This window comes from Vombatus ursinus, unplaced genomic scaffold (genome assembly GCF_900497805.2).
Source record: "Vombatus ursinus unplaced genomic scaffold, bare-nosed wombat genome assembly UNPS02014773.1, whole genome shotgun sequence".
Lineage (NCBI taxonomy): Eukaryota > Metazoa > Chordata > Mammalia > Diprotodontia > Vombatidae > Vombatus > Vombatus ursinus.
The window spans coordinates 3,238,645-3,253,014 of NW_020954551.1; the positions used below are offsets into that span (position 1 = coordinate 3,238,645).

The 14,370-nt window shown below is 44.4% G+C and overlaps 1 protein-coding gene across 4 annotated transcripts in view; it reads left to right on the top strand.

Moving 5' to 3' along the window:
- FLNB (filamin B) overlaps positions 1-14,370 on the top strand; it is a 155,292-nt gene that overhangs the window by 70,352 nt on the left and 70,570 nt on the right. For all 4 annotated transcript variants that reach the window (XM_027863927.1, XM_027863928.1, XM_027863929.1 and 1 more), the window contains exons 8-12: positions 36-233; positions 2,449-2,586; positions 7,883-8,009; positions 12,602-12,738; positions 13,454-13,647. In XM_027863927.1, the coding sequence (XP_027719728.1) occupies positions 36-233; positions 2,449-2,586; positions 7,883-8,009; positions 12,602-12,738; positions 13,454-13,647 (794 nt within the window). The remainder of the gene's footprint in view (positions 1-35; positions 234-2,448; positions 2,587-7,882; positions 8,010-12,601; positions 12,739-13,453; positions 13,648-14,370) is intronic.

Below are 14,370 nucleotides of genomic sequence, written 5' to 3' on the forward strand. Positions count from 1 at the left end.
GTCTGACCTCTTGCAAAATGGTGGATCTCTTGCAGGAGCTGGTGTGGGAGACATTGGAGTTGAGGTGGAAGACCCCCAAGGGAGGAGAACAGTAGAAATGGTCGTGGAAGACAAAGGGAACCAGGTCTACCGCTGTGCCTACAAACCCGTTCAGCCTGGGCCCCATGTGCTCAAGGTCTCATTTGCTGGAGAATTTATTCCCAAAAGCCCCTTTACCGTGAATGTTGGTGAAGGTAGGTACTTTAGTAGGATGAAAAGAGTCGTTTATTTGTGTTATTTAGAACTAAATTCCCGCTGCTCCCCAGGATTCTAGTTGATACAGAAATGCCTTTTGTGTTTCTCTCTTGTAGTCAAAGTGACTTTATGACTGTGAAGGGCTCGAAAGTTGACAGCACAGAAAGATTTGTGCTCTCTTTGGCGCCGTTGGCTCCGGAGAGCGTGAACTTAAAGAATAGACTTCTTTCTCCAGCTTCTTCCTTTTATTTTTTCACTCTCTCGTTCTCTCCTGAACCAGTACTGAACTTGGTTTCTCCTTATTCTGTCCTCTGCTCCTGCACCTTGCAGCCTTCTCTCTCCTGATCCATTTCATTTGGGGGATTTTGGACTTCACAACGAATAATGGCTTCCTAATTGAGAGGGGCCGTTCCGAGCCGGCTTGCTGGTAAGGGGTGGGCGAGGCGGTGGTCCTGGGCTCTTCTTGGCTTGTGCGATAGCATGTTATGCATGCCGTATTTGTCATCTTTGTGGGTGAAAAACCAAACCACTGTGGTCATCTCTGAATCACTGAGCCAAACGTGCTGGAGCCCCCACAATGCTGGTGGCCAGGGTGCCGTCAGATGGCACCGAAGACGAACCGTTGCCTCTGGCTCTATTTAAACTGCCACCATTGGCTAGTGGCTTGATTTACTTTAGTCTTATGCCTTTTAATGTTGTGACCCTGAAGCTCTATCGTAATGTGCCCTCAGAGCCTGTAACATGTCCTAGCATTTTCCTCACTCTTTGAATTATTCCACAACCCATTTACTAAACAAGAATCTTTTTTTTTTTTAAATAGGGGAGCCCAGGGACTGCTAGGTGGTGCAGTGGATAGAGTACCGGCCCTAGAGTCAGGAGGACCTGAGTTCAAATCCGGCCTCAGACACATAACACTTACTAGCACTGTGACCCTGGGCGAGTCACTTAACCCCAGTTGCCTCACTAAAAAAATAAATAAAATAAGGGAACCCTGTCAAGATTTATTTCCATTATGACCAGCTGATTTCTCACTCCCCTTGACACTGGGCAGAATTACAAGTTCAAAAACAATGTTGTCTCTCTGAGACATATTTTAGGAAAATATTTAAATTTTTTTAAAAAATCCCATAAAAGCATTTGAAAAGTTGGCTTTTCTCTTTATGGAGTAAACAGCTGAGGTCACTGACCCATGCATAGAAAACACCTTCATCTCTCCTATTGAAAGTTAGTATTCTTCTTTTATCTTCCAGTGGCAGAGAAGCCAGAAGAGGGAGCTGGGTGTCTTAAAACTCCAGTGACGAGGGGCCGTGAAGTTGGCAGTTAAGGTTTAAGACAGAACAGTCCTGTACTACACATTTTGTCCAATGAATCCCATTCCCTTTGCTAATGAGACTTTCCCACTTGGCATCATTTTCCAATGTATTTCCTGTGCATTTTATTATTATTTTTTTTGTCAGATATAGTCCATTTCTTTAAAAATGGTCTTCTGATTTTTGGCTTTCTCAGGAGTGGGTGAACTGTAAGCAATTTCTGATCTTTATTCGAGTTTTTTTTTTTTAAACCTACTTTAAACTAGACACAGAGCTCACATTCAGCAGCATTTTTTGGTAAAGATTCATGGCTGTGCACATGCCAACCATTTTATAATGTGTAGTTTTTGAGCCTCAAACAGTCTCCATTAGCAGAGATTGGGTTGGACCAGTTGGGTGTTTTTTGTTGTTTTTTTAAATTTCTTCTCCTCCTTGACTCTCATCTGGCTGCTGCCTAGGGAGAAAATAAGCTTTAAAAATGGCTGACCCAGGATCTGGCATGCAGTCAGACATTTAAAGTCACATTAGTTGATGGGGCTTTAAAGGGAGTCTCGGACAAGTCCGACGTTCCTAATTACTGGGCTCTGGGGCAGAGCCCTGGGGTTTGCATGGAATCCAGCGATGTGGTCTGAACTCCACCTTCCCTTCCTAAGATGGAATCAATGGGAACCTTCAGCTGGCTGAGCCGATCATACTGACTTTGCTTCGATCTGTGTCCTGGCTGGACAAAGCCGCGCTTCTGTGTGTGCTCTGAATGGGACCTTGAGTCTTGGGGCCGATGTCAGCATTTTATTTCTCTAAAGTAAACAGTTTTTTTGGTGCACGGCGGCTCCAAGCTGCGTTGGCCGGCTTAGGTGGACTTAGGGAATGAAAGACTGACCTGATGCCTGAAATGTATTTGCAGCCTGCAATCCAAATGCCTGTCGGGCCAGCGGTCGAGGCCTGCAGCCCAAGGGCGTGAGGATCCGAGAGACGGCAGACTTTAAGGTGGACACCAAATCGGCAGGAAGTGGGGAGCTCAGTGTGACGGTGCGTGGGCCCAGTAAGTACCGTTTTCCTTGTTCAGGTCGTCAGACAAGCATTTATTAGGTGCTGAGGATACAGTCTAGGATCTCAAGGAACTCACCATCTAAGTGTAAACAACTATGCACAGACAAGATAGATACAGGGAAAATGGGAGATAATCATAGAGGGAAGGCTCTGTCATTAAAAAAAAAAAGTTTGGATTGATACCATTTTTACAGCACTATAATTTCCCCTAGCACCCCACCCTCTCTCAGAGAGCCATCTTATATAACAAGTAATATTTTTAAAGCAAGAGGAAGAGGGAAAAAAATCAGTATAACTGATAATAAATTGAAAAAGTCTAAAATAGGTGATGTAGCATACTCATGGGCCACTCACCTCTGCGAAGGGTGGGGTAGGGGTATCTTTTTGTCTTTCTTCTTTGGAGCCAGGCTTGTTCTTTGTAATATTGCAATCTCTCTGGGCCTCGATTTCCTCATTTGTAAAATGAGGGAGTTGGATTGCTCCAGATCTATGGTCTTGTGATCTTAGGTTGTACCAGTCCAAGTATGGTTCTCTGAGTCATACCTGAGTTCTGGAGTTCTGGTCAGTGGCCTTGGACCAATCATCTGCCCTCTTGGAGTGTTTGTCTTAGGCCAGTAGATAGCAAGAGTCAGGAGGGCAGGATTTGATTTGTTTTATTTTATTTTATTTTTGAGCTAAGCACCTAGTATGGTGCTTGGTGCATAGTAGATACTTTAAAAGTGTTTATTATTAGTGAAGTAATTCATTTTGTCATCTGTCATGAGTATCATGCCTTCCTACATCAGAGGATCATTCTAAGGTCCACAAGTGATGGCAATATATGGAAGTGCTTTATTGAGAGAAGTGGGAGGCAATATCGTTACCTTCAAGAGACACAACAAATGCTTCCATTATCACCGTGCTGTCGAAGGCTCCATCAGCTTGGCCTCCTGGCTTCCCCTGTGGTTGACCCCACCTACGCTAGATTACTCAGCACTGGCCTTCTTCCTCTTTTCACTCTGCCTGGAATTCATCTGGCACCCAAAAGCCATTGACTGAAGCTTTGATCACCACACCCTTTTACAGATGGTGTTCTAGACATTGGGTAGGGGACTGGCTTAGATGACTGAGTCTCTCATAGTGTTATTGATTAATTCAGTTCGTTCAGCAAACATTCTTTGAATGGCTGCAGGATCTCAGGTGCTATTCTAGGTTTTGGAGAGAAGAAAACCAGTTTAAATCAAACTTAGCCCCGCCTGCAAGGAGCTTACCATCAACTTTATGAAGACCAAAGCTAAGAGTGCTAATTTTCTCAAAAGTTGCTCAGTTATGTGAAGGGGTTCTGTATGCTATCGGGTATTAGGGAAGTGGGGCAGGTTCCTCCTCCCTACCCCCATTTCAGCTTCTTAACTGAAGGACTGCCATCCTTGTCTTGTCTTCAGCTACTTATTCTCCCCTCCAGGGAGACAGGAATTTTTGCTCTTCCCATTCTCACGAATTTTTTGCCTATTTATTATTATTATTATTGTCGTCATCATTATTTAAGCGATCAGAAGTAGCTTCAGCAGGTTTGGTCATGGGGGCTCAGAAATCTCGTGCTTGCTTGTTGTAGTACGGTCCTGGGTGTTGGGTCAGGGAAGGAATCCTGCTCCGAGCGGACAGATCAGATTTGACCAACACCTAAAATTGGGCATGACTTCTTGTGTTGTCGTGTGGGAGGCTGAGGTTCTAGGCGGGCTGATGCCAGAGCAGCGTCGGGGCAGCCCTTGTTCTGGGCCTGTTGCAACAAGAACTGAAGAGCTGTTTGACCTCGGGTCCCATGGGTGACTCACCGCCTTTCCTTGCCAAACCACAAGGCTAGACGTAAAGCAAGTTCCTACCTGGAGTCTCAGACTCGGGTTTTAGATACAGTGTCTAAAAACTGTTCTCCAAGAGGAAGCCTGTGGGGACTTTTCAAGTTCTATGTTTCTGCTTTACTTGGCTGGCTTGGTTTGAGACAGGCTTGCCCTGATAGCTTTGAAACAAGTGTCATTCCCTAGAACTTAGAGTTCAAATCCAGCCGCAGACACTTACTACCTGTGACCCTGAGCAAGTCCCTTAACCCCATCTACCTCACTTTCCTCAACTGTAAAATGGAGATAATAATAGCACCTACCTTCTAGGGTCATTGTGAGGCTCAAATATTTGTAATAATGTATATTTATTTACTAGAATTCCCAAACTTATTTGGCCTACTGCCCCCTTTTAAAAAAAATTACTCAGCGCCATCTTGGAAATCTACTTTCTTTAATTCTTTAATTTTTTTTTAAATTTGTGCCATTTTGAACAACCGCTGCCCCCCTGGATCATTCCAGCATGCCCCAGGGGCAGTATGACCCACTTTGGGAACCTTTGTATATAAATACTTGAAACAGTCTTTGAGAAGCGCTTAGCTCAGTGCCTGGCACATAGTAGGTACTATATATATGCTTATTCTCCCCCCATTTCCCTTCCCCACACACAGAGGAGGAGCCTGGGTCACTGTCTAGGTAGATAGCATGATGTGGTGGGGTTATACGATCGTCAGAGAGGAACTGAAAGGAGCCTCAGAAAGAGACTGTTTAGTTAGAGATGAGGAAACTGAGGCTTTTCTCAGAACAACTGGGATTTTCTGAATTTGTATTAATCCCATCATGGGAAATGAAAGGGGAGAAGCAGTATAACTTTTCGCTTGCCTTAAAATCTCCAGGATGTGAGGGACCTTCTCCATGTGGAGGGGCACCTTCTAGCCTTTCACTTAAGGTGGGGTCGGAAAGAGCAGCCCACCCCGTCCTGTGGGAGCCTGCTCTCCAGGTTAGGAAGAAGTCACCTGAGATGGAGCGATGGGGACTACTTATGTCTTGTTTATCTGAGTTACTCCACTGCCGTTCCAGTCAGAGTTTATTTTATGCCAATAAAAGTAGCGTTTTCTGATTTCAGTTTCCATTCAGAGAGGCCTCTCAGGCCTGTCTGAAGTATGGCCATCAGCCAATGAATAGCCAGGGTGAACGAATACTTCCCCTTCCTACCCAACCAGGTTTTTAATCTCTCTTGATTGATAATTAGAGCTGTCCAGCTCTAAAATGAGAGAATTGGGACGGGGAGATTCCACTCTCCCCACCCCCATTTCATAGATGGGCAAATTGAGGCACAGAAATGAAATGCCTTGCCCAGGGTGTCACAGCTAATAAATGCCTGAGGCAGAATTGGAATCTTCCTGATGCTGCTTCTAGCCCTCCAGCCCATGTCGTTAATGAATTTGATTATCTAGCAAATACCAGCCGTCCAATAGAATGAGCAATCTAACCTCAAATACAGCCTTAAGCTCCACACTCTGTGTTGATTAAAAGAATCAACTCAAACAAAGTAATAGCAGCAGACTGTGCATGAGTGTGCCTTCTTGTAATTGGTCATTGTGGCTTTTTTGTGACGTTTTTTGTGTCTCTGTTTTGTTTTTTTTTAAACACAGTAAGGTTTTTTGTTTTAATATTTTAATTACCTTCTGATAGAGTCCTAATAATGAGATCTCTGGGTCAAAGGGTATGATCAGTTTGGTTCCTCTTACTCTGTCTTATAAGATGCCTGGCACATAGTAGGTGCTTAATAAAGGTTTATTGACTTGAGTCCCCAGAAAGATTACAGCTGCCCACAATAGGGTGTGATGCAATGACTACTCCTTCCTTTGCCCCACCAGCATTGAATTTGGTTGTTTTAGGCTCTGTTGTCCATTCCCTTCTCCTCCAGGTTGACTCAGGGTTCTCAAGGCCCATGCCAGAGGCTGTCCAAGCCCTGGTCAACAGGCTGCCAAGTTAGAAAGACTTCAGATATGGGCCTAGCCACGGACTGGAGATCTGCTGTCCGAGAACCATTCTAGCCAACTTTGAAGACATTTGTCTCCAGGCTGGTCAAAGAGGAGAAGAATTGCCTGGCCATAGCTGTTCTTAAAGACTGCTTGCACAGTCGTAGAAGGGTTGCATTGGTGGAGAGTGGGGAGCCATGTTGGCAAAGTGATAGAAGTACAACTGTTGGTTCTAGATCCAACCCTTGTTTTATAAAATGGGTCCTCAAAGTTGTTTTAATTTGCATCTCTCTCCTTAGAGAGTTTGCAAGAAATGCTCAAGCAATGGCTACAATTTGCACTTTCTTCAGTTATTATTTTCTTGTGTCTCTGACCATTTTATCCACTGGGGAGCATGAGAATGACTCTTGTAATTTGAAAGGATTCATTATAGCTTCTTAATGTCTAATTTTCCCTCAGGTATTTGCCATACTCTCAAGGTATTTCTTTTCATTTTGAAATACATTGTTGCACAAAATTCCTTTAATTTTATATGCTATTTACTGACTTTTTTTGTAATTTCTTTCCAGTAATTTCTTTCATTGTTTGATATGTTTCTTTTCCCTGTAATTGAGATATGCTGTTTCTTTGTCTTGCTATTTAGGTTGATTTTTTCCTGTATTGATAGCAGTATGTGGTATTGCTATTGGCTATGGATCATCGATCCAATTTGGTGTTAGTCTGAACTCACTTTTCACTAGAAGGTCATCCGTTCTTTCTAATGAGTGTCTGGGACATTCTCAGCCAGCCTTCAACATGTGATCTCTTGTTTTGATGTAGCTTGGTGTGCTGGGTCTGTACTAAGACAGGGATTGGCTCAGTGATTGCAATGGTAGAGGGAATTCCCAGAGGAGGAAACATCCCTCACCAATGCAGGTCTGCACCTCCTCTGAGATGTACACCCTAAAAGTGCAAAGAAAAACAATCCTTTGAAGTGACTGTGTGTATTCAAATTCACAGTATTCAAAGTTATGATCTTACAAAATATGGTTACCTGTTTTAGCTCAATGGAAATATGCAGTCCTCTCACTTCAGAGGATTCATTATTCCCACCAGTCCAGGAGAGTTGCCTAAAAGACTAAAACCTTAACTGACTTACTCAGAGTCAAATAGTCAGTATACGTCCAAGGCAGAACTTGGACCTGGGTCTTTAGGGACTTTGAGGCCAGATAGAGAGAGCACTTGGCAAATCTAGGTGCAGTGCTGTGCGATGACCAATGCTCGCTTCATTGTACCACATTGCCTTGGCACACAGTAGGTGCTTAATAAAGGCTTTGGCTTAAATTTCTACATGTTAGTCCCAACAAACCTGTGGTGAGTCACCTCTGTTCTGTAGGTCCCTAGGTGCCCCGCCCTCCACCATTGACTCTGCCAAAGTTGAGTTGTAGATATTTAGTGATAACCTCTCTCTGTGTCTGTCTCTCTCTGTCTCTCTCTCTCTGCGTTCCCTCAGAGGGGCTGGAGGAGCTGGTGAAACAAAAGGGCTTCATGAATGGCATTTATGCTTTTGAGTACTATCCAGGAACTCCTGGGAAATATGTCGTGGTGATCACGTGGGGCGGACACAGCATTCCAAAGAGGTGAGTCTAAGCCCAGGCAGCCCTTCTGCCCGATTTTCTGGCCCTCCCCGTCAAGTCTGGGACCCAGGTCAGAGCCACCAGCTAATCTTTTTCCCGGATTCAAGGAAAGCAAAGAGCCGCTTTGTTGAAAATCTTTGGAGAGCAGCAGCAGACATTTGGCCTGGAGTCAAACGAAGCAAAAAGCTGCTGGTGGTTTCAATTTCCTGCTTTCAATCAGTGCGAGCGGCTTTGGGCCTGTGGGAGGGAGAGCAGCCAGAAGGACGGGTACATGTCTACAAGGAGACTTGTTCATTTTTTCATGACTGACGACTCTGTTCTTGGTAAACCTTAAAGCACCATATAAATGTCAGCTGCTATTATTACGATTTGTTGGAGCAGTTTGGTGGAATTAGTGCTTGGGATTTTTGATATCTCCTTAGGGACCCAAAGAAACAAAGGAAGCTAGTGTGGGACTGTTTCTTGTGGGGTTTTCCTGGTACCCCTCCATAAAAATTGCATAGTCCCACAGCAGTAACAGATCATTTGAGAGGCAAGGCACAGAAGCAGGCTTTGAACCCTGAATCAGAATATAGAGCAGGTTACAGTGGATGGCAAGCTGGCCTTGGAATTAGGAAGACGCAAAGGCCAGTCTCGTCCCTGATGCTTCCTGGCTCATTGACTGTTGACCAGTCACTCAATCTCTCCATGCTCTAGGCAGCTCCTTAAGACTGGAATGTTACCTATGAGTTGCTACTCTGTGTTGCTAGAGGGGGTTTCCTTTCCTGGGAATTTCCTATACTGAAATCATGGTGGAACTGGGGGTGAGGCAAGGAAATAGCTAGGTAATTTATGTTAGCCTTATATAAATCAGTCAATAAACATTGATTTAGTGCCTACAATGTGCTAGGCACTGTGGTAAGTGATAGAGACAAAAGACAGGTCCTGCCCTCAAGAGTTTACAATCTAAAGGGAGAGATGGAAAGCAAACAATGATGTTCGTGGAGGAAAATTAGGAAATCGTAAGATAGAGAAGGCACTAGGTTGAGGGGGGTTGGGAAAGGCTTCCTGTGGAGTACGGGAGTTAAAGGAAGCCAAGGAAGTCAGTAATCCGAGAGGAGGGGGAGCGTCCCAGGATTGGGGGGAGGGGCAGCTAGAAAATGCGCAGAGCCAGAAGTGGAGGGGCCTGTTCAAGGAATAGCAAATGGCAAGCAAGCTGGTGTCGCTGGATTGGGGGTGAGGTGTAGAAAGACTGGAAAGGGACGAGGGAGCAGGTGATGAAGGGCTTCGAATGCCAAACACTGCTTCTTGTATTTGATCCGGGAGGTGATAGGGAGCCCCTGGAGTTTAGTGAGTAGGGGAATGGCTGCATCAGACCTGGGTGGATTGGGGTGGGGAGAGACTTCAGGTAGGCAGGACTCCTCTCCCCCGCAGCAGCAAGCTGTTGTAATAGTCCAGGCATAGGGTGATGAGGGCCTGTACTAAAGTGTCAGAGGAGAGAAGGGGGCATCTTAGAGAGACGGTGCAGATAGGCCTTGGCGCCATATTGGACGGGGTGGGGAGGTGGTTAGAGATAGTGAAGAATCTGGATGACTCCTAGATTTCAAGCCTGAAGGACTGGGAGGAAGGGGTTGCTCTCTACAGCAGTGTGCATGGTAGGAGAGGGAAGAAAGTTTAGGGGGAAAGATAATGAGTTCTGTTTTGGGTGTGTCGGGCTTAAGATGTCTACTGGACATTCAGTTCAAGATGTGTGAAAGGTAGTTGGAGATGCTAGATTGGAGGTCAGCAGGGGCAGGATAGAGAGATTTGAGAGTCATTAACATGAAGAGGGTTATTAAATTCATGGGAGCTGATGAGATCACCAAGTGAAGAGGGCCCAGGACAGAGCCCTGTGGGATTTCTAAGGTGGTCTGGTGGAGGGTCCAGTGAAGGAGACAGAGAAGGAACGGACAGAGAGGTGGGGGGGAGAACTGGGAGAGTCCTTCTTGAGGCATATTTGAGCCCTTGCATTTCTTCCAGATTTTAGGCAAGTCCTGTTGCCTGGATTTTCCTGGAAGTGTCATCACATAGTTGGCAGAAGCTTAGTAATTAGTGCTGGCTTACATTTGTATGATGCTTTATAGCTTAGACTGCATGTTCATTGTGCTGTCCTATTTGTCTCGTTGGGTGTTGACGAGCTGGATTTTTCCAGGTTTTGCCACCACCCTTGGGAAACCCCAGCTAGTTCTTATCCCCCATCTTCCTGTTGGTTGGTGTGCCAACAAGTTAGCTCTTGATCTTCCACCACCATAGATCTTAGCGCTTTTTGGTTGTCATGGACCCCCCCACACACACACAACTTTGGCAGTATAGCAAAAGACTATGGAACCCTTCTTAGACCAATATTTTTAAATGCATAAAATAAAATACATAGGATTATCGAGGAAACCAGTTAGATTGAAATACACTTACCAAAATACTTTTTTAAAACAAGGTTGCGGACTCCAGATCTTTTGTACAATATGCACAACAGTGTAGAGGATGCTGAGGGGACAAAGCTCCTCCCTTCAGCTGGTCCAGTGTTAAATAAACAGGAGGTGAGCCGGAGGACCTGAGCAAGTAGCGGCTGAAGCTCTCAAGTTTGTGGGAGGGAGAACTTAAGGAGAAAGTGTCTTCAAGATTGCTGCCATCCCTATGCACTGGTGGGAGGGCTTCGTTTGTAGAAGGCATCGGGGCAACCCAGCTAAACTCTCTCAACATTCCCCTCTGAACAACTTTAAAATAATGCCTCCAATCACATTTTGGAGCAGCAGAGCCAGCAAGAGGTCAGGGGGAGTCATTTTCCTGGCCTAAGAAAGCTTAGAAGGTCAGTGGGGGAGAGTCTGTGACACTGGTAGAGGCCTCTCTGGGTCCCACACACACATGGCGGCAGCAACTTCAGGAGCTCTCAGTCCAGCGATGATGAGGGTGGGTCAGACAACTGGTCAGAAAGGTTACAGGGGATGCTTTGCTGGAACCTGGTGCAGCTGGCACAACTTGGCAGCTCAGTGGTTCTGGGTCACAGTTCCAGGGTGGTGAGGAGTGCTGGGGGTCAGTCACAAGGAAGCAGGGTGAAGACCAGAGTGTAGACCAGGAGAGCAGTGACCACACCTCTGCCAGGATTGCACCACCTTGGAAGCACTGAAAACTTGGAGACCCCCTCCTCACTCCCACCCCCAGAACTAGCTCAGAAAACAGCAACATGAAAAAAGCCTAATGTTTGGGACGGTGTCTCCCTACCCCTAGGTGAGCAGAGTCTAACTTTAACATAAAGTTCAAAGTCAATAAATAGTCTGGAAAATTACCAAAAAACAAAGAAAGGATTTGACTATAAAAAGCTAACATGGTGGCAGGAAAGACCAAGACACAAACTCAGAAGACAACGGTGCGAAAATAGCTATAAGCAAAGCTTCAAAGGAAAATGCTAATTGGGCCCAAACTCTACAAGAATTACTGGAAGAGTTTAACAGATAAGAGTGGCAGAAGAAAAATTGGAAAAAGAAATGAGAGTGATACAAGAGAATTATGAAAGGAGAATTCACAATTTGGTAAAAAGAGGCAACAAAAATACTGAAGAAAATAATACCTTAAAAAACCATAATTGGCCTAATGGTAAATGGGACACAAAAATTCGCTGAAGAGAACTCCCTAAAAAGCAGAAGTGACCAAATGGAAGAGGAGGTACAAAAGCTCACTGAAGAAAATAATTCCCTGAAAACTAGAATTGGGCAAGTAGAAGCTAATGACTTCATGAAACTTGAAGAAACAATAAAACAAAGTTAAAAGAATGAAAAAAAAATAGAAGAAAATGTGAAATATTTCATTGAAAAAATAACTAAATTGGAAAATAGATTGAGAAGAGATCATTTAAGAATTATTGGAATGCCTGAGAGCCATGATCAAAGAAGAAGCCTAGATATCATATTTAAGAAATTTTTGAAGTAAAATTGCCTTGATATCTTAGATCCAGAAAATAAAATGGAAAGAATCCACCAATCAGTCACCTCCTGAAAGAGATCCCAAAGTGAAAACTCCCAAGAATATTATAGCCAAATTCCAGAACTTCCACGTCAAAGAGAAAAATACTTCAAGCAGCCAGATAGAAACAATTCAGATATCATGGAACCAAAGTCAGAATCACACCAGCTTTAGTGGCTTCCATGTTAAAGGAGTGGAGGGCCTGAAATATGGCATTTTGGAAGGCAAAGGAGCTAGGAGTATAACCAAGAATGGTGATCCACTGGGAAAGACTTGGCTTCTCTGATCAATACAATGATCTAAAACAATTCCGAACAATTCACGATGGAAAAATGCTATCCACTTTCAGAGAGAGAACAGATGAACTCTGGGTGGAATTTGAAATATACTCTTCTCACTTTATTTTTCTTGAATGTTTTGCATGATTTCACATGTATAATTAATATTGTGTTGATTGCCTTCTTGGTGGGTGAGGAAGGGAGTGGGAAGGAGTTTGAGAATTTAGAACTCAAAATTTAAAAAGAATGCCAAAAATGAATAATAAATTTTAAGAAGTTAATTTGCAATTATTAGGATGTCTCCTTCTTTCCTAATGCAAGCAAATCTGTATTTCCTTCTAGTCCCTTTGAAGTCCAAGTGGGCCCCGAGGCGGGTGTCCAGAAAGTCAGAGCATGGGGGCCTGGTCTCCATGGAGGCATCGCTGGGAGGTCAGCAGACTTTGTGGTGGAGTCCATTGGCTCTGAAGTGGGATCGTTGGGTAAGCTTGTAATTAAATGGTCTATCCTGTGAATACTATAGATAACTCCAAGGATGGTTCTTGTCCTGATTCTATGTCTCTTCCTTCTTTAAGTAGAACCTTCTGGTAGTGTTGTAGAGGGGGAAGATAGGCTCTTGATTCAGAGGATCTGAAACCTACCATTGGTACTTCTTAACTGTACGAGTTTGATCACGTCGCTTCAAATCTTCCAGGCCTCTGTTTGCTCATATGTAAAATGGGTTTATTAAATGATCTCGGAGATCCCTTCCAGCTCTGGATCTGTGATCTCAGAAGTTATTTAGCCTCCTGGAGCCTCAGTTTCCCCATCTGTAAAGTGGCCTTGACTGAGGCTCCCTGCAGTTGTAAATGTGTGAATGGAGACTGTGTTGACTTTTCTATGATTAACACATAAATGGGGCTTTAAATTTCTTATGACCCTCCCCCTCACTCTCCAAGCTGTTTGCTTCATCCCTCTTGTGACCATCCAATGTAAAGAACTCATGTCCTTGAAATGGGAATCTCTGTGGTCCCACTGGTAACTGTATTGAATGAGATTATGTGTATGACTTTTAAAAACCTGTGATGGACCCCAGTTTCTGGGAGAAGTCACCAGGCTTGGTGCCAGCGATAGAGGCCGTGTAACTATTGGCTGTGATCCCCTGCTTATTTTTCCCCACGTTGCCTCAAATCCAATGTGCCTTTTGCCATCTCTTAGGATTCGCCATTGAAGGCCCATCCCAGGCAAAGATCGAATATGATGACCAGAACGACGGGTCCTGCGATGTGAAATATTGGCCCAAGGAGCCTGGGGAGTACGCCGTCCACATTATGTGTGATGATGAGGACGTCAAAGACAGTCCTTACATGGCCTACATACAGCCAGCCTCTGGAGACTTCAACCCAGACTTGGTGAGAAAATGCCTGGTTCCTTAGAGCCTCCTCCTTCTTTCCCAACTTATTTATCAATGAGTGTAAATAAGATTGCACAGAATATTGAAGGAAGTCTCATTATGGTCTTCTCAGCTGCTAAGTGTGCCCTCTGGTCTCCCAAAAGATAGCTAGTATTTGTCTGTGTGTTTCGTGACTTTGTATTGTATACGTGGATGTTGTCTCCCTTGAGAGAGTAGAAACTTCTGAGAGTGGGGTCCGTGGCATGCAGTAGGTGCTTAATGAATGCCTGTTGATTGATGGACTCCTGGAGGCAAATAGTACTCTGGAGTCAGAGGTCCTGATTTCCCATCTTGCCTCTGATGCTTACTACTCGTGTATTCGTTGACAAATCTCCTTGAGCCTCACTTTCCTCATCTGTAAAGTGATAGGGTGTAGAGGGATGCTCGATAGCTTCTGAAGTCCTTTCCAGCTCAAAATTTCTGCTCCGTTTTAGGTGCTTAGCAGATGCTGGCTGAGTGATTAAGGCAGCATAGTATAGGGGAATGAGATTTGTCCCTGGAGTTAAAATCTTGCTGCTAATGCTAACTCAGATTTTACTCATTTGTGAAATGAAGTGGGGTTGGACTTCATGACTTCTGAGGTCCTTTCCAGCTCTCCATCTTTCATCTATCATGCATCCATTGGATAATTTGTTTAAGCAGCATTTAGTCTTTCAGCTGGGATCCAACGTATTTTCCAGCC